The sequence below is a fragment of the Microcaecilia unicolor genome, chromosome 1 (genome assembly GCF_901765095.1).
Source record: "Microcaecilia unicolor chromosome 1, aMicUni1.1, whole genome shotgun sequence".
Lineage (NCBI taxonomy): Eukaryota > Metazoa > Chordata > Amphibia > Gymnophiona > Siphonopidae > Microcaecilia > Microcaecilia unicolor.
The window spans coordinates 480339345-480359584 of record NC_044031.1 but is presented as its reverse complement, the minus strand read 5'-3'; the positions used below and the strand labels follow the sequence as shown (position 1 = coordinate 480359584).

Genomic DNA, 20240 nt, shown 5'->3' with positions numbered 1-20240 from the left:
TTTAGTGGCTCTAAACGCTAGAGACACCCAGAGAAATATATGGGTGTCCTTAACGTTTAGCGAATGCTCATTTTTATTACAAGCTAAAAACCCTAACTCGCCTTTAAAAAAGGACCCCTGAATGTATAACAGAGAAAAAGAGGGGAAAATTATGCTAATAAATGTTTCCTAAATAGGTATGGTTTTAATTTCTTTCAAAAAAGCCGAGTAAGAAAACACAGTTGTTAACTCATTTGGTAAGGCCTCTAAATCTGAACTGCCTGGTAGAGTGCTGATTTCTCCAATAATCTCTTATAGCTCTACTCCGGAAAAAGATGGGGGAAAAGTAAGCCAAGATGTCCCTGCTCAAGAAACATAAGAATGAAAAGGAAATGAAAACAAACCTACCAAATACTCTGGGCTTTAGCCATCAAATAGTTTAAATACCAAACAAGCTAACTTAAAAGTAATATGTGCCTTGAAGGGCAACGAATGCAAACAAATCAAAGAAGGTGTTGCCCTGACAAATTTCTTAAGAATGGAAAATCATTTTGGCAGCAGCATTTTGAAGGGTTTGAAGTTTAGAAGATAGCTGGATAGAAAGAGAACAATACCAGCCATTACTAGTCCACGTGTGACAGAATAAGTACTTGAACCAAGATGGAAAAATGTTTGTCTCAAAACAGAGTGTATATTTATTTATTTATTACATTTGTACCCCGCACATTTCCACACATTGCAGGCTCAATGCGGCTTACATAGTTAATGCAATTACAATAGCAAAGTCTTAGAGGAGAATATTATAAGCAGTTAAAATGAGGTTTTGACAATGAGTAAGTTGAGTACGAAGTTGTCGAAGTTTTGTTTTTAAAAAGTGTTCTTATTACTTCATTAACTTGGGGTTCTAGAGATAATGTTATTTAGACAATGCGAGTGAGAGAAATACTTTTTTAAGTATTACCCACTTTGAAAAGACTCAACTTTATAACCGGAGCTATGTGTGATTTAAAGCATTGAACAAGTTAATTGAACTTCTTACTTGATGACAACGTGGAATCAGGTCATCTTGGACATAGAAGAGATAAAAGTATCCACGTTTCAAGATAAGTGATTGTCTTGTGAATGTTAGAGTGGATCCTAGTAGATTAGTTCATTATACAATTGTGTTTCTATTTAGAAAAACTTTTTCACACTATTAAGAGGTTTTGAAGTGATTATATAAGTTCTTTTCTTCCATTTAATATTCTCTGTAGTGTTGAGCATTTATTTGGACTTCTTAATAAGAAATTGAAATACTCCACTTTCCGTTTTTTTAGTTCACAGTGCCTTTTTCTCCCCAAAGACTGGGAGTTTTTTTAACACTTGTGGGGTTTTTTTCGGAAGGCAGGAGGAGCCTATGATGCCGGCCAATTCAGTGGAGTCCTAATTTAAGGTTCCCTGGGCCATTGAGGCTACTTTATCTATACAAATTATATATCATAGTTCATTGTTTTGCATCAACCTACAGAGTATATAGCAGGAGTGAATTTTTGAGTTTTGATGTCTAAATAGATACCCCAAACTTTTGAAATTTGTTCAGTAGAAAAGTGGCCTAGTGGTTAGGGTGGTGGACTCTGGTCCTGAGGAACTGAGTTCGATTCCCACTTCAGGCACAGGCAGCTCCTTGTGACTCTGGGCAAGTCACTTAACCCTCCATTGCCCCATGTAAGCTGCATTGAGCCTGCCATGAGTGGGAAAGCGCGGGGTACAAATGTAACAAAAATAAAATAAATAAATTCTGCATGAAATGTATGGGCCCTTTTACTAAGCCACGCTAAAATGTGGCCAGTGCTGCTGTAAGCACGTGGGTTTCCCGTGTGCATGGCAGTAAAATGGCTGCATTTCCACATTTTTCTTTAATGACCATGCACTAATTTTCCAATTAGCATATAGCCATTTACCGTGGGAGCCCCTAGCGCCTATTTTGTAGGCGCTAAGGGCTCCCACGCTAAGTCTGCAGTAATTGGACAGCATGTGCCCACGCTACCCGATTAGCACAGGGCACGCCAACTCTCCGCCTATAGTCATGTCTCCCGTGTCAGTGCTTTTCACTGTGCAGCGCCTAATGCGGTTTAGTAAATGGGCCCCTTAATCTCTTGCTATCAACTGGTTAGAATAGTGAATCGAGTAAAGAGAATTAAAAAGGCAATTCTGTGACTGAGGCACCCGCATTTACTTATATGTTACGTGCATAAATGTTTGGACTATAGCACTTATGAGAGTTTATGGTCACATACTTACCTGAGTGCAAGCAGGGTGCCTAGGCGCTATTCCACAAATACCCACTCAACTTACTTAGCTACAGGGCAGAGCATGGGTGGGACTTAAATGGGGCTCGCCTTTACCCAGATAACTTCCAGAATACTGAGAGTTAGGTTCACCCCTGCTGTATTTAGACGTCCAGGCTTGCACCAGCTCTATGGCTGGTGTAGCAGTGGAACTTATTGCCAGAAGATGCGGCGGTAACAGTGGATAGCATATGCGGCTTTAAAAAAGGTTTGGACAAGTTCCTGGAATAAAGGTCCATAATCTGCTATTAAGAAGACATGGGGGAAGCCTCTGTTTGCCCCGTGATTGGTAGCATGGAATGTGGCTTCTAACTGGGTTTCTGCCAGGTACTTGTGACCTGGATTGGCCACTGTTGGAAACAGGATACTGGGCTAGATGGACCATTGGTCTGACCCAGTATGGCTTCTGTTATGTAACTACAGGCAGCTAAACGTTAGGTGCTCAGATACTATTTGTAGTCTGTTGCAGAAACTAGCAAGGGAATTCTGTATATGGCGCTGGAACATTAGGCAGTAGTTTTGTGAGAAAAAGCATTCTAACGGATGCAAGATGCCAAAATAAGGCAGGAACTGCAGATCTACTTGAAAACGCACGTGCCCATTTATTGAATTGCGCCTAAGTTTTCTGCGTGGAACTGGTTTCAGTTGGTGTAACTCCTGGTGCCCAAAGTTGAGCACGGATTCTGGCACCACTCGCTATCCTATAAAGGGCACCGATCATGGAACACCTATTATAGAATACCGTTCAGCACAGGGGCGTAGCTACGTGGGGCCACGAGGGCATGGGCCCCCCGTAGATTTGGCCCTGGCCACCAACCCCTTTGACCCCCCTCCCGCCGCTGCCGCCGGGTACCTTTGCTGGCGGGGGTCCCCAACCCCCGCCAGCCGAAGTCCTCTTCTCCGGCGTGGCCAGGTTGCTGATCTGCAAGGGTAGGCTTCTGTTTCTGTGAGGACGTCAGACTCACAGAAACAGAAGCCTGCCCTTGCAGATCAGCAACACGGCCTCGCCGGAGTAGAGGACTTTGGCTGGCGAGGGTTGGGGACCCCCGCCAGCAATGGTACCCGGCATCGGGGGAGGGTAGGCGGTGTCGAGAAGAGGGAGTCAAAAGGGTTGGCCCTGGGGGGGGTCAAAGGTCTGGTGGTGGTGGCGGCGGGGAGGTCAAAAATGGGGAGGGTCAGCAGCGCCGGGGGGGGGGCTAAAATGTGCCCCCTTACCTCGGGCTCTGGACCCCCCCCCCTCCCGCCGAAGTCTGGCTATGCCCCTGGTTCTGCATTGATATTGATTTTTTTTTGGGGGGGGGGGCGCTGAATTTTGAGCACCATTTACTGGATCCAGCCCTAGGTGCCTAATTTCCAGTACAGAATAAGCACCTACCGTGCAGCTTCAGGACACACCTAAATGGCGCTGCCTTGTTAATAGAATTACTCCATAAGTGTTAAAAAAATAATATATGCTCTGTTCCATATATAGGATGGGGGAAGGGAAGGGAATGGGACTTGATATTCCGCCTTTCTGTGTTTTTTTGTAACTACAATCAAAGCAGTGGCGTAGCTATGTGGGGCCATGGGGGCCTGGGACCCCATAAATTTGGCCCTGGACCCCCCTGCCGATGACCCTCTCGACCCGCCCTCCTGTCGCCGTCACCTATCTTTGCTGGCGGGGGACCCCAACCCCCTCCAGCCGAGGTCCTCTTCATCTGGTGCAAGGCTTCGTTCTGTTTCTGTGAGTGTGATGTCCTGCACGTACAATGTGCAGGACGGCAGACTCACAGAAACAGAACAAAGCCTTGCGCCGGAAGAAGACCTCGGCTGGCGGAGGTTGGGGTCCCCCGCCAGCAAAGGTAGACGGCAGCGGGGGGGGTCAAGAGGGTTGGCAGCGGGAGGGGGGGTCAAAAATTGGTGGTGGCGGGGGGGGGGGGCTAAAATGTGCCCCCTCACCTCGCGCTCTGGACCCCCCTCCCACCCAAGTCTGGCTATGCCCCTGATTCAAAGCGGTTTACATAGTATATACAGGTACTTATTTGTACCTGGGGCAATGGAGGGTTAAGTGACTTGCCCAGAGTCACAAGGAGCTGCAGTGGGAATCGAACCCACTTCCCCAGGATCAGAGTCCGCTGCACTAACCAATAGGCTACTCCTCCACAATATAGGATGGGTAATAATGCCGTCTGTCTGTAGGTTGGTTAATGGCATAAGAAAAATATATTAAACATCCATAATAATCAAATGCTTCCTTATTTACGGTGCATTTACGTGAGTAGCACATCTTGATTAATGGCCCTTGATATCCCCCCGGGTTTTCATCTCATAGAGACAGGCCACTAAATGGCAGTAAATGCTTTATCTACCTTTCATTATTTATACAGCAGTTGCTTTGATTGCTAAATATATTTGAAGAAATACAATAAAGTCATTTTTAACTGAATAATTGCTAGAAGGAAAAATAACATACCTGTTAAAGAGAAATTGAGTTAATGCAAGGGCTAGTCTGTCAAATGTAATTGGATATGTATGTATGTTCTTTTTTTGTTTGCAGTTTGTAGTACTTGATTTCCAGGTGAAATGTTTTATACAGCCTGTGTTTGTCAATTAGTAACAAGAGAAGCAAAAAGCTAGCATTACTTGTATTTTTTTTTTTTTCAAGTTAAAAGCAGGGAAAGAGCAACTGTTAGGATTTCAAAGAGTAAATAAATGAGTTCAGTGCTGAGGAGATTTCCAGTAAATCATTTCCATATATGCACATTGATCCCTCTTTAGCAACCTTTGACGTTATCTAATGACATCAAGGTTCCCTTTAAAAGTTTGTTTTGCTTCATGTGAATCTTGATTCATAAACTCTTTTCCCCCCTTGCCCTCCTTTTCAAGTAGGAAGCTGGCCAGCTGGAGTTTTGATTGAACTAACTGTGGCTAGTCTTTTGTTAGGTCACAGATGATGAAATGCTAAACAGGACGTTTGTTTCATTCTAGGTAAGGGAAGAGTGCAGGCTTCTGAATGCCCCACCTGTTCCACCACGATGTTCAAAGCCAGCCTCCACTAGTCCCTCCATTCCCGCTCGCACATCAAAACCAGCACGGCAACAGACTCGTTCTCCTAGTCCTACCCTGTCCTATTATTCTTCAGGACTACATAGCATGTAAGTGCAACCTCTGCTACCAGATTATGATAACAGGAAAAACACATCTTACTCTGTATATAAATATGTTTTAACAATACTTTAAATTTCATTGCCTACATTGGATGCCGTGGTTACCATGGACGTGTTTTCTATTTCAGTGATGTTACTCTCTCTCTTTCCTCCCCCCCCCCCCCCCCCCGTTATGCAGGACAAAAACTGAAACATCTTGAAGCTTGGAAGCAACTTGAGGCTGGTTCCAAAGTTGCATATCACCACATGTGACATGCAGCCTAGGGTTACCATATTTGCAGAGACAAAAAAAGGACACAGAAATAAAACATGTTGCTACCTTGCTAAAGAAATATTTAATCGTTAGCAAATGTGTAAATGGCTTTCAGTTATGAAAACACATCAAACAGTGACTGTCTGAACAGCAGTAGACAATAAACTACTTTTCAAAACATTTTAGTTTGACCGAGTGCGCGAGTCCAAGCGTACTTATCAAAAAAGTAGATATCCCTCAACAAGTTTGGCTGACTTCCGAGATACGTGTGAAAATCTTTGCCTGACATATGCTTAAAGTTGTGCTGCACAAACCAAAATTCCTTTGACAGATTCAACCAGCAGGGAAACAGAGAGGAGATCAGCAATGCCTTTCTCTCTGTGTAGCCACCCCCATGTGTCCATACTGACTAATAGGCCAGAGATGGTTTCTCTCATTATGGAGCCCTTTTACTAAGTTATGGTAAAAAGTGCCCTGTGCCATAGACGGTCGGTAGCCCAACTGTTTGGGGAGGCTAAAGGGGGCGGAGCTTACCTCCATACGCTCCGTGGCAGCGACGTCAATGAAGAAAAAGACTACAGGCTCGCCGCCAGCTTCTCCCTTTTCTCCGAGGACAAGCAGGCTGCTTGTTCTCACGACTGGGGTGACGTCCGCGGCAGCCCCCACCAAGTGCCCTGTGCCATAGACGGTCGGTAGCCCAACTGTTTGGGGAGGCTAAAGGGGGCGGAGCTTACCTCCATACGCTCCGTGGCAGCGACGTCAATGAAGAAAAAGACTACAGGCTCGCCGCCAGCTTCTCCCTTCTCTCTGCACACAGTGTCCCGCCTTCTGCGGTGATGCATTTCCTGTTTCCGCGAGAGCGGGACACTGTGTGCAGAGAGAAGGGAGAAGCTGGCGGCGAGCCTGTAGTCTTTTTCTTCATTGACGTTGCTGCCATGGAAATAAAAGATGAAAATGCGCGGGGCGGGAGGGTGGGCTGCACCACAAGCGGAAGTCGACGATTGGGCTGGGGAGGCTTAGCCTCCCCAAGCCTCTTATACGGGGCGCCTATGCCCTGTGCTAGTGGCGGGGGCTGTTTTTTCCATAGCTGAGGCCCTTTGTACCACAGCGGATAAAAAGGCCGAAAAAAGAAATGGCCTTGTGATAAGATTTCACTTACCATGTGGCCATGCAGGAGGGGGAGCACTTACCGCCATCCATTGAGGTGGCGGTAAGGGCTCCCACGCTAGCCTGGCGATAACCAGGTAGCATGCGATGCTGCCCAATTACTGCCAAGTTAGCACCTATGGAAATCTTTTTTTTTAAATATTTCCGCTAGCACAGAAATGCCGCGCACTGGAGGTAGAACTGCCGGCAGCACCCGCATTGGGCCGGCAGTAGCTCCAGATTTGCACGTGGTAAGCCCGCTACCCTGTATGAGTAGGTGTGTTGGTCATAGGCACATAAAAGAAAAAGATATTTTCCTAAAGAATTAAAAATCTGGCAGACGTATTTTAAGAAGTTCAACAGGGGGACATGTCCTCTTAAAAGAGGACGTATAGTAACCTTAATTCAGCCTGAAGCCAGAGAGCTACTTGTGATCCGTGCACCCCTGAACGTTTAGAGCAATGCATAACCAAACTGAGCTATGCTTATTTTATAATTCAAAACTCATTTTTCTGCTGAAGTGGCTACCAGCCTGGGCAAGGCCGGTCTTAGCAAATGCGGGGCCCTGTGCAGATCAGTTTGATGGGGCCCCCTGCCCCCACCTAGCCCTGCCCTTGTTGACAAGATGTGTTTTAAAATGTTTAATTTATGAAATTTCAAATAGACAAATCAAGCAAAACTTGTATAGAAAAACTAATTCAAATAAGCACAATGCTATCATAGGAAACCTATCTAGCCCATTATATGGGCTGAAGCCAGTAGGCAGAGCTTGACACCATTTTCACTCACCCAAAACAATAGCAAAAGATTATTAGAAATGAGGAACTGCCTATGCGTGGTCCATCTGTAAAAAGTCAAAAGCTCCTCCAATTGGATAGATAGTGCTTTAAAAGATGAAGGACAAAATATTTATTTTGTACTTAATTGACAGCTTTTCATTTATTCGAAAGTTTCCCATATATAGATATAAATATCATGAAATAAAATTTGAATATCATTAAAACAGCTTTAAAAAAAACCCCTAAGAGAGAAACTTCACTGGCTCCCACTCAAGGAATGCATTGTGTTCAAGATCTGCACGATTGTACACAAAATCGTTCATGCAGACGCCCTGATCTACATGCTAAAGCTCGTGGACTTGCCCCCCAGGAGCGCCATAAGATCATCCCGCAAATTTCTCAACCTGCACTTCCCCAGCTGTAAAGGACTAAAATACAAGCTGATACACGCCACCACCTTCTCTTACATGAGCATGCAGCTGTGGAATGCACTACCTACAGCCCTGAAAGCTATTAACGAAATAACCAACTTCCGCAAATCTTTGAAGACACATCTCTTCAACAAAGAGAACCCATAACCTCACAAAACTACCTCACCAATCCTTCTAATTATTAAAGTCCACCTTCCATACTATCCTGCCTAACACCTTCCTTTTCTCTTCTCTTATTTAATCTATATAGAATACTAAGTGTATCTGATATCATGGAAGCACTATGTCATAACAAACTCTGTAAGCCACATTGAGCCTGCAAATAGGTGGGAAAATGTGGGATACAAATGCAATAAATAAATAAATAAATTATAGCTGGTAGAAACAGCACTTATAAACTCTGTATTTAATGCTCATGTTTCTACACTGTGGCCGGGATGGAGGGAGAGACGCTGGATTTCAGGTAAGGAGAAAGAGAGAAAGGGACATGCCAAGGCCGCAGCGGGGGCCCCTGGTAGCATGAAGCGACTGCCCCTGTCTCCCCTGCCTAAGACCAGTCCTGAGCCTGGGAGTAGTTGTTTTTATAACTAGTTTAAAGGTAGTCAGGATAGGAGAGTGAGTCTGTGTTTTACATACAGCAGTAGAAATCCACTCTTCCATGCTTAGTGTTTGCCTGCATGAAAATCTATTAGTTAAATGCACACACTAGGGATATTTGATTTATATATTTCATCTGTCATTCAGTTATATGTTCATGCCCTGTTACTCTTGAGTGCACTCATGTGTCTGTAAACTGATGCTTTCATGAATAGATTTTGAAACTGTTGTATGAATATTGACTCTTAAGCTCCTGCAAGGGAAGAAATAGGAGGTCTTGCAGCACTGCCAACAGAGATTATAAATTATAGAAGCTGCATAATGAGGTAATGACTAAGGTTAGAGATATTGAACCTTTGAAGGTACATGCCCATGTATCATACCAAAAGCCTCCTTCTCAAGTGCAAATTGTCTTTTCTTATTTCTTAACGAAGCGGTGCTTCTTATTTTGGCCACCATCTGTCAAAGCTTATATAACCAGGATATCAGCTGTTAAAGTTATTTCTTGTTCTGTTCAGCAGATAAAGGCCATCTAGACTCTCCAGTCTGCCCATTGACACCTGCTACTAAGCTCTACATTTCCCACCCCTCCCTGCATCAACCTCCCTCCTCCCTATTTCCAATACAATATACAAAAATATAGCCCAAAATTTTTAAAAAATCACTAAACATTTTTCATCCCCCCCCCCCCCCAAACACCATAAACAAACTTCTCAACCACCATCACTCCTCTTTCCAAGGAACAGCCAACTGTATAAGGCTTTCTATAATGGTAAATCATAAGGAGTTCAGGTGGCAATTTATTCTATTTCATGGGAGCCTCCACAGAGAAGGCTAAGATGTGAGCCTCCAGTATTCCAATGTGGCTCTCAGACAGGACATCTAGTAACATCATTTGGTTATAACAAAGTGGACGCACTTGGGTGTGGCAAACTAACCCCTACTCTTTGTGTACCTACCTGAGCTAACATTTTCAACAAATATTAAGGACCTTTATCATGTAAGACATGAAAAACCTTATACCTTAAGTTGTACATGAAGTCTGGAAACCAATGCAATTTATCCACAGGAGTTTTGCTGAAGACCATAGAAGCATGCTACTGCATTTTTTTTCAACTTTAAATGTTTTATTGAGTTTCATAATATAAAGCCAACATTGCAATGCAGTGTAATCAAACATACAATTATACCTTAAGCACCGGACCTGGGCCAGGTAGCTCGTGAAATACATAGCTTATTAGTACTCTCCACTGTCACTTTGGCGATGGTCTACTTTCACTTTTTATGCTCCATGGGCGTTACATAATCCTTACATATAAAGTCAGATGTTTCAAACTTTGACACCATGCAAACTTAAACTTACTATTTTACCCACTCTAAGATAACTCCCCCTTCCCGCCCCCCCTCCCTTCACCCATCCCCAGCACTCTCTCATTCCCCCCTTCCCCCCTTCTACTGAACAAGCTCAAATCCTAACAAGTCATTACAAAAGTTGGGCTAAGCATTCTTGAAGTCGGGACCACCCCCTCTTGTGCCATAACTCTTCATCTCTACGATACACTGTGAGGTGTTCCATGACTATAAATTGTCCCAGTTTACATTTCCAGTCCCCTATTGATGGGGGATCAGTACTCCGCCATCTCCATGCTATAAGACACTTTGCTGCTGCTAGCCCCCATCTCATCAATTTGCTCCTCTACCAGGAGTCACTCTCATTATGCAGTCCCAGCAAACACACCGATGGACTGCATACCAGCGACTCCTCTATCATAGTTACTAGGGCTTTCATTATTGCATGCCAGAATGGGATCAGTCGCGGACAGGTCCACCAAATATGCACAAAGGAGCCCGTATGCAACCACATCTCCAACAAAGATCAGTAGCTTAGTGGTTAGTGCAGTGGACTTTGATCCTGGGGAACTGAGTTCGATTCCCACTGCAGCTCCTTGTGACTCTGGGCAAGTCACTTAACCCTCCATTGCCCCTGGTACAAATAAGTATCTGAATATACTATGTAAACCGCTTTGAATGTAGTTGCAAACAAACCCACAGAAAGGCAGTATATCAAGTCCCATTTCCTATTCCCTTTCCCATATTGTCACTAACCGTGACGATATGGGAAATTGATGGTTTACCGTTTCCCATGTTCCAGAAGATATGCTGGTCCGGTCCGGTCCGGATCTTCCAGCCCTCCAGATTGTTTTGGGAGTTTTTTTGAACTAAGCAGTACCCGTACCTAGTGAACTCCCTTGTGGGCTGTCTTTATTAACCACCTGGGAAGTTCCTTAGTTGCCTTGCAACAGAGGTCCTCAGAGGAGTTTCCTTTGGTGGAAGTCGTTTGCAGTGCTGCTGAGATTTTCCTGATTTAGGTTTTGACCCTGCTTGTTTTCTGACTTACTCTACTGTCTGCTGCCTGCCCCGACCCGGCTTGGTTCCTGGCTTACTCTGCTGCCTGCCCTGCTCCAGCTGGGTTTCTGGTTCCTTTATCCTGCTGGTCACTGCAGTTCTGCTTTCCTGCCCTGTCTGGTAAGCCCTGCCGACCGCCCGCACTCTGGGGCTCAACCCCTGAGGAACGGTGGTTAGGTGCAGGTGAAGTTTGGGCTATTTCCGGTCCAGTTGGTGCCAGCCTGCGCTGCCTCAGCGACGGCCTTTGTCTGAGAGTTCCAGCCCGGGGTGCCGGGAAGTCTGTTCTGCCTGTCCTGTGTTTGGGTGATTCTCCTGCCGCTGCCACTCCTCGGCAGGGGCTCACTACCTAGAAGTCCGATTGTAGCGTGAAACATATATTTTACCAGTGAGTCTACATTTGGTTTTTGCACTCTGTTGGTGAATTGTTGTCATTTGGGTTCCGACGATCCCATGAAACACCACACTCCTCAGATGTAGTGACCCCTGAAGCAGTCATATGTCCCGAAACATGGATCCAGGTTGGGTCCTTGGACTTTACAGTTGTTTCTTCTGGTGGACATTTACTTTGGATTTTATCCAGCATTAAATGTGTGTGCTGCATTCCTAATAAAGATCTTTTGCATGCTACTTTTGGCTCCCTACTTTGTGCAAATCCATTGGCCCTTCCCTACTCCAAAGGTCTTTGGTTGCTTGTTCAGTGTAGGGTTCAGATCACCTGTGTGTTATACTTGTGGATGAAAGTAGTTCCTCACAGAGTACAAAGATATAAAATTATAGAGCTAAAAATGACCTTCTGACACTGAAAGAGATCCTGAGAAAATGTACACTTCAGAGTGGAAACCAAATAATAGAGGGCATTGTTATTTAAATACTCTATTGATAATCTTCAGCAATGCAAGAGTACATAAGTTGTAACAGTCTATTGCTGAGTACAAATTTATCAATAAAAACATAGCAGGATACCAGTTGTTAAAGTCATAAAAATTACCTTAATGCCAATAACGTACCATAGATTTAATTTGTTCTACAATATACACAAATAGGAAGTATGTTAAGTATTTATAAATCCAGGAATTACATATATTCAGATATAGCATAGTATTGAACACATTCATACTAGTTTACCTGATGTTCATTTTCATACAAAATTATCTTGAAATTCTTTACAGTAATGAAGGCAGACGAGGTGAAACACCATATAATACAGCTTGGAAAGAAGGAAGACCTAAAATAAGCAGGACCATTGTTGTAAATGGAGTTTACTTACAAAGCAAGTTTTTGAACATTCACAGGGTTCCTTGCAGCATGTAAGGGTACCTTGTAAAAGTCTTCAAACCCTTGTACATTTTTCACATTCTCCTATCTAAAAAATACAATTCAGAGTGCATTAAAGCTGGATTTTGTTTCACTGATCTACCCAACTTGTACAACACTTTCAAAACGAAAAAACCATTGTGGAAATACTTTAATAGCCATGTTTGCTTCAAAGTTTTCCCAGCACATCAAGATTAGCTCCTTTTCTAAAAAGTGGTTTAGCAAAGCCCTTAATAAATAGTGCCCTTCTGTGCCCAGTCACAGTGGTACAGCTCATTTGAATACTCTCAGATGAAAAATCAAACTGTTTCTGTTGTATGATGTGAAATTTGGTGCAGAGATCTAAACACGTCGAACACAGAGCTGCTGAAAGAACTCGGGGATAAAGTTTGTCAAATGTACAGACTGCCAATGAATAGTCTCTGGAGCCCTGTCAGGTCCATCACTGTAAAGTGGAAACAGTTTTGCTTCATCAATACACTGCCCCATTGAGCCATTCCACCATAGTCAGTAGCTATGGATTAAGGAAGCTGCTGAGGTAGGTCACTGTGAGGGCTAAGATTACGTTAGAAGGATTACAGTGGGGTCTGGTTAAAACTAGGGAGAATGTTGACTATTGACAATGTCAAGATTATTCCACATGGCATGTATGGGAGGATGTCAAAAAGTGTTGCATAGCATTTGCAAAAAAGCAGACATGGTCTGACGAGACCAAAGAGAAACTGTTTGATCTCAGTGCTAAGTGATGTGTGGCATAAAACAAACACAGTATGGTTACCCTGCTAACATCATCCTTACAGTAAAGTATAATGCATGCTTATTAGATGTATAATTAGTATTATGATAACATTGTATTATATCTCTGGTATTTGAATTCCAGTGCTGTTAAATGTGTGTTTCTGATACTGTTTCACAGTAGTTCTATTATTAGGTTTCAATTTACTGTTTTCAGGTTTACCTCATTTATTGTATTTATGTTTGTTCTTGGTTATTTGTGTCAGTCACCCTTCCAACCTTTTTCCCAAGGCCATATTTCAGTAAAGGTGAACAAGCTGTCTTCATATATGGTGCAAACTAAAGATCTCAGAAAGTCCACTAGATTTTTTTTTGCCTAATAAAACTTGGAATTACAGTATTGAAAAAGGCATAATGTAGTAGATTGTATATTCTTTTCTTATGCTTAAGAGGGTCTGAACTTATAGGGGCATGCTAAGGCTTTATAATGTTGGGATATGGATGCATTAGTAGCCTATATCAGGCACACTTCCGTACAAAAGATTTGCAAAGATATGACTGGGCATTCAGTGCACTCATTCACATTTCACATCCCATTACATAGAAACAGAGAAAAATGTAGGCAATTAAAAACCATATGGCCTATCCATGCCATATACTATCCCTTTTTCTCCCTTAGAGATCCTATGTACTTGTCCCAACTAAGCTTTCTTGAATTCTGATGAAGTTTTCCTCTCCACCACCTCCTTCGGGAGCAGAGTTGGGCAGTAAGGGGGTAGTTCTTTAAGGTGGTGCCTAGTTTTAGGCGCTAACAAATGCACATAAATTTCAGTATATTAGTCATTTGCATGCATAGATAACCACTTTTGCATGTAAATGACGTCTTATAAATACTAACCAGTATAAAAGTATGGGCATTATTCAAATGGCACAGCTTGGCTGATCATTCAAATATGTTGTGTACATTATAAACATACTGTGATCCTATGTTCATTCTTGCTAACATCTTAGTATGGTGTAAAAGATTGTACCATAAATCAAGCAGAATTTGTGGCCGGTTTAACTGGTATTGTATAAAGAAAAGGAGTCAGAGATGTTTTTTTAAATAAAATAGTCACCTTAAATAACACTTTTAGTAGGCACCCTATTATAAAATTACCTGTAAGGGGGTAATTCTACAAAAAGGCACCAAAAACGCACGTAAATGGCTAGAATGCCAATATATTTGAGCAGATGCACACACAAATGCCAGTATTCTAGCTATGCTCTGTTTTGTATAATAGTGCCAAAATGCAAAGGCATGCAGTGTGAAGTGGGCATACACATGGGTGGAAGTGCACAGTTATGCACATCAATTATAGCATACAAGAATTCATACCCGATTTTAGCAATCTAGGCACTAGCATTTCATCAGCTCTCTGGCTGCTGTAAGTGGTCGTGCCTAAAACACATGTTTCCCTACATTACTATTCTGTAAAGGGAAGCAAGCATCTACTTTCCTCAAAGAATAGGTGCCCAATAGGTGCCCTTTATAGAATTGCTCTCCACATGACTGCAGGCTTTGACAGTCTATCTTTTGGGGTCTTTTTGAAGATTAGAACCTAGTTACAGCCATCTTAAGTCCATTTTTATGATTTTTTTCAAAGACAAGAATTGAAGGTCACCAAAAGCAAGTTTACTGCTCTTTGGTGATGCTACATTTTACATTTTGTCTTGTTTCCCCTGCTGAAACCAATTCTTAGCTAAGGAATCCCACATTTGCGACTGATTCTGCTTGTTTTCACAGAAAGTGTAGGTTTTTTTTAAACCTGTAACACATCCAAGCTTCCAAGTTTTATTAGTATTTACTATCCCACCTTAGAAACTCTAATTATACGAGACGAGATGAGGCAAAAAAAAAAAGTAACCACCTAGAGTTTTTTGCAGTTTTCTCAGCAACCACTTTAAATATTGTTTATGTACAATTTCTAGTTGAAATTCAATTATCTTAAGCTATGTTGATGTTCCTGACATTTTAGCATTGGTACCTAGTCACTGTTCCTTTATGGCTTAATAGTTTCAACATATAAGAAAAGCTGATAACTACTGAGTGTACACTAGGGTCATAACATATGGTTGAATAGCATATGGCTATTGATATTCTGTGTATTCTTGGTTTGACATTATTTTTGCATTGTTTTTCCCATCTTGCGTCTAGTGGCATCACAGAAAGTGAAATGTCCCATTCTGAGAACACACCTGTCTCCTGCTACCCATGCAATTGGATGAAAACAGATTCAGCGGATCCTGACAACAAATCACCTTTTGGGAGTCCATCTTCGGAAGTTCTTCCCAATCGATTGTCTTGGCCAAATCGCTTTTGCAGTGGGACAGAAGGCCTGAATGTGAACGATCTTCTGTTGGATCAGTGTCGAAGCTACTACAGCTATCCCCGGCAAAAGACACCTGGCACACCAAAGAAAAACATTCCAGCCCCTTTTGAGTGGAGTGGATGTGATGTCTCTACTGTGTGCACACAGCTGAATACAACTGAGCTTAGCAGCATCCATATCAGTTGCCCAAAGTCAGCAAGTTACTCCTTAGAGTGTTCCGGTGAAAGAATTCTTGCAGACAGCAGCACAAAGCAAAGCCAATCATGCCCCGCCTTGCCTCCACGTGCACCAAAATCAAGCGATGAGAAGCCTCTTCTGGAAGCGTTGCCTTTGCCCCTCAGAATCGATGGTGCTGAAGAGTCACAGACTCATATGTCAGATCTTTCTGAGGACTCCTATAGTGCAAAGAAAGGCTTGCAGGACATTTTCTCTATTTCTTATCCCTTTGCTTCTCCTCTTCACCTTCAGCTAGCACCAAGATCTTGTGGTGATGGTTCTCCTTGGCAGCCGCCTTCAGACCTTTCCGGACTGTCAATAGAAGAAGTGTCCAAATCTCTAAGGTTCATTGGGCTCTCAGAAGATGTCGTATCCCTGTTTGTCAATGAGAAGATTGATGGGAACTTACTTGTTCAGCTTACAGAGGAAATCCTATCAGAGGACTTTAAAATGAGCAAATTACAAGTTAAGAAAATATTACAGTTCATAAATGGTTGGCGGCCTAAAATGTAATAAAAAGGCAATAGCTAGCTCTGAACAAAGCTAAATGGCAAATATGCCTGAACTTCTGGGTCTAGTACATAATTAAATGGTTTGCACTATAGAAGCCTTTTTTGTAAATAGTTGTAGAAGAAATTCTTACTATGCATTTAAAGGTACGAGTGGTGAACAGATTTTGTACTGTATGTCAATAAAAATAATAGAATTCTAGAAGTGTGCCTTGTGCATCACTGAATACTCAGCCGCTGCTAAAAACCGATTGACATTTTAAAGGGAAGTGATTTGTATTCAAGTGGTGTTATGGCAAAAGGTGTAATATTTATTATTAAATAACTGAAGAAAACATTTTAATTATTTTTGGTTCTCAAAATAAAAGCTATGAGATGGATTTCTTTTTATCATTTGGGTTGAAGCGCCGAACTTCAAGACTTTCCTTAATTTTGCCTTTGCCTTTTTGATAATTGGAACAGTTTTGTGGTGTGGGCCATGTACTACTTTTGTATAACACTTATTTTTCTGGTGTCAAGTTTAAAAATATCACTTAATCCCTTTAAATACAATACATTATGGATAACTTTTAAATAAAATAAAATATCTTTTGAACACTCAAGTGAAGAATTATTATATTATGTTTCTTGTGTAATTTTTTTCTGATATTGAAAGGGACATCAAACAGACTAATTTACCTGCTTATTTTCGAAGGAGAAGGGTGCCCATCTTCCGACACAAATCGGGAGATGGGCGTCCTTCTAAGGTCGGCCAAATCGGCATAATCGAAAGCCGATTTTGGGCGTCCTCAACTGCTTTCCGTTGCGGGGACGATCAAAGTTCAAGGGGGCGTGTCGGCAGTGTACCGAAGGTGGGACGGGGGCGTGGTTAACAGATGGGCGTCCTCGGCCAATAATGGAAAAAAGAAGGGCGTCCCTGACGAGCATTTGGCCGACTTTACTTGGTCCATTTTTTTTCACAACCAAGCATCAAAAAGATGCCCGAAGTGACCAGATGACTACCGGAGGGAATCAGGGATGACCTCCCCTGACTTCCCCAGTGGTCACTAACCACCTCCCACCCCGAAAAAAAACCTTCAAAAACTTTTGTCTTTTTTTTTTTTTTTTTTTTTTTTTATAGAGTATGTCCTTCGCTATGCCTCCGTCCCTGTGACGGCAGTTGAGGACGTCCTTCCCTGCAACGGCAGTTGAGGACGTCCAAAATGTGGATGTTTCTGTGAGAAGGACATCCATGCCTTTGCTATGCCTCCGACACCCTCTTTATTTGGATTTTGGATCACAAGTAGCAGCAGTGGGATTTGAACCGGCCACCTCTGGATTTCAAGACCAGTGCACTAACCACTAGGCCACTCCTCCACTCCCTTGAAATTTGGGAGTATGCAGGTCCCTGGGGGGCAGTATGCAGGTCCCTGGGGGGGGGGAGGTATGTGTGTGTCAGCGGAGGCATAACGAAGGCGTGGACGTCCTTCTTTCAAACATTTTGGACGTCCTCAACTGCTCCCCACAGGGATGGCCAAATTTCAAGGGAGTGGAGTAGAGTGGCGTAGTGGTGGCCGGTTCAAATTCCACTACTGCTACTTGTGATCCAAAATCCAAATAAATAAATAGGGTGTCAGAAGCATAGCAAAGGCATGGACGTCCTTCTCACAGAAACATCCACATTTTGGACGTCCTCAACTGCCGTCACAGGGAAGGAAGTCCTCAACTGCTGTCGCTTCCCCTCCTTAGGAAGGTTATCAATAGAAATCAAACAAAATAAAACATGGAAAAGAAAATAAGATGATACCTTTTTATTGGACATAACTTAATACATTTCTTGATTACCTTTCGAAGGTTGCCCTTCTTTGTCAGATCGGAAATAAGCAAATGTGGTAGCAGATAGTATATATAAGAGAAACATCAAAGTATTACTTTGACAGTCTGACAGAGTGGGAGGGTGGGGGGTATGCATGGGGACATCAAAGCATTTCATTGAAATCGCATGCAAATGAGCTAACAGCGAGCAGCTCATTTGCATGCAATTTCCTTCATGCATGCCCGTTCCTTTCCGGATCTGTAAGGGAAGGGCTTTTTCCATTCAGTTAATGGGACCAGTGCACTATGAATGCTGGCTCCTACGACCAAATGGCTTGGATTTGGTCATTTCTGAGATGGGCGTCCTCGCTTTCCATTATCGCCGAAAACCGGGGACGACCATCTCTAAGGTCGACCTAAATTTCATGATTTGGGCATCCCCGACCATATTATCGAAATGAAAGATGGATGTCCGTCTTGTTTCGATAATACGGGTTGCCACACCCATTTACGGGACCGTCCTTAGAGATGGGCACCCCCGTTCGATTATCCCCCTCTTAGTCATTCAGTTATGAATGATGTTACAAAGGCAGTTGGTGAAAAGATCTTCAATAAAAGAGTGATGGTCACTCAAACTAAAACAGCAACATTAGAAATTAAATTACTATCAAGTTGATGAGCAAAGTTCAACAATGTGTAAACAGAGTGATATATGTGAAGCATCATTTTAAAAAGGACTTCCAAACCAGACTTTAGATGCCCACGTTGGAGCGTCTGAAGTTCCACTGGTGTCGGGATCTGCTGAGGTAGAGCCTGTTCTAAAATACTTGGTGAAATGAAAGTTCATGTGCCAGTAGTGTGCAGCATGAGCATCCATTTTAGAAGTATTGACCTCTAAAATATAAAAGGGGCAACGCAGGAACATAAATATCTCTGTGGTGCATATGAACATCTGTGTTATGAAATGGCAGCATAGACGTTTGTGTGCTGAAGCATAAATGGTTGTCAGCCATTTTAGGATCATAGATACCTATTTCTCACATACCTGCCTGTCACAAAGCCCAGTATCCCCTGCCAGTTCTCACCTTTGAGAGGGGAGATGGGGAGGAGGGACACCGACCACTGGGGGGGAGAAGGAGGTGATCTGCTCTAAACCCTCCTGTGGAGCGCTGCACGGGGGGAACACTTTTCTGAAATCTGGACATCCTAGGTAACAGATCTAACTCCAACATCCAACTTTTTTGACACAGACGTTCATTCCCCTTCTGAAATGGGGAATAAACATCTATTATTTAGGCCCGCCCTAGTCCTCCCAAACCACACATCCTTACTGTTTGGGTATTCTTTAGTTTTAGAGTTCTATATCCCGGCTTTGTAAAATCCGAAATGGCTATGCTTAATAGACGTCTAAGTGCTGGTTTATGGCAGTTGACGTAGGCATACCTGACATTTTGAATGGGCCCAGAGTTAACATGAGTGGGCACTACAAACCCCCAGAACCCACAGCCTTACAAATTTCAATAGCAGTTAGAACAGATTTTGTTTCCTTCTGGTGTTAAGCTAAATCTCCAGATTTCAATATTGCAAGGATTATATATTTCTTCCTCATGGTAAGTCTTCAATTCAATTTTATTCACCACTCTCACAATCTCAGAGACTCTCCCACTCTAAATTTTGGCAAGTTCACTAAAGCAAATGTTCTAGAAAAGTATTTTCACAAATCACTCATCCTTCCTACCCAAGCAGGATGTTTTATTCTGGAATCTGTCCTTTGGTTACACTTTCACTTGCTTTTCTTAGCACCCACACACACTTCTGTTTTTCCTTAACCAACTAAAAAGCGATCAGAATTTCACTCACCAGCTCTCTTTCCACCAAACACAGCTAAACCTAAAAGGACTTTCCTTACAGACAGTAACTTTATTTTTCCCAGCGCTCTGTCCCCCAGATCTATACCTCTCAGTTAAAATTCTTCTTTGAACGTATTACTTGAGCCATCAGCCAGTGAAATTGTTTTTAGCTATCTGCAGATCTGCTAATTGTCATGCACACGTTCCTGCAGACATGCTTTCCTTCCAGTGTACATGCTCAGCACAAACTTTCAATCAGTAACATTTATAGATTTTTAAACAATCACTGCTATTTATTTTTATCATTCCCCAGTCCCACGTGCACATCCCCTCCAAACCTCTTCTCTTTAATTTGGACACTAAGCTGCTTCCCCTAGCAAACATGT

The 20240-nt window shown here is 42.7% G+C and overlaps 1 protein-coding gene across 1 annotated transcript in view; it reads left to right on the top strand.

The window, feature by feature from the left end:
- The window catches only part of GAREM1 (GRB2 associated regulator of MAPK1 subtype 1), a 286008-nt gene extending 269196 nt beyond the window's left edge, over nt 1-16812 (top strand). Inside the window, exons 5-6 of the mRNA XM_030213918.1 lie at nt 5274-5440; nt 15311-16812. Coding sequence (XP_030069778.1) covers nt 5274-5440; nt 15311-16214 — 1071 coding nt within the window. The 3' untranslated portion in view covers nt 16215-16812. The remainder of the gene's footprint in view (nt 1-5273; nt 5441-15310) is intronic.
- The last annotated feature ends 3428 nt before the right edge of the window (nt 16813-20240 follow it).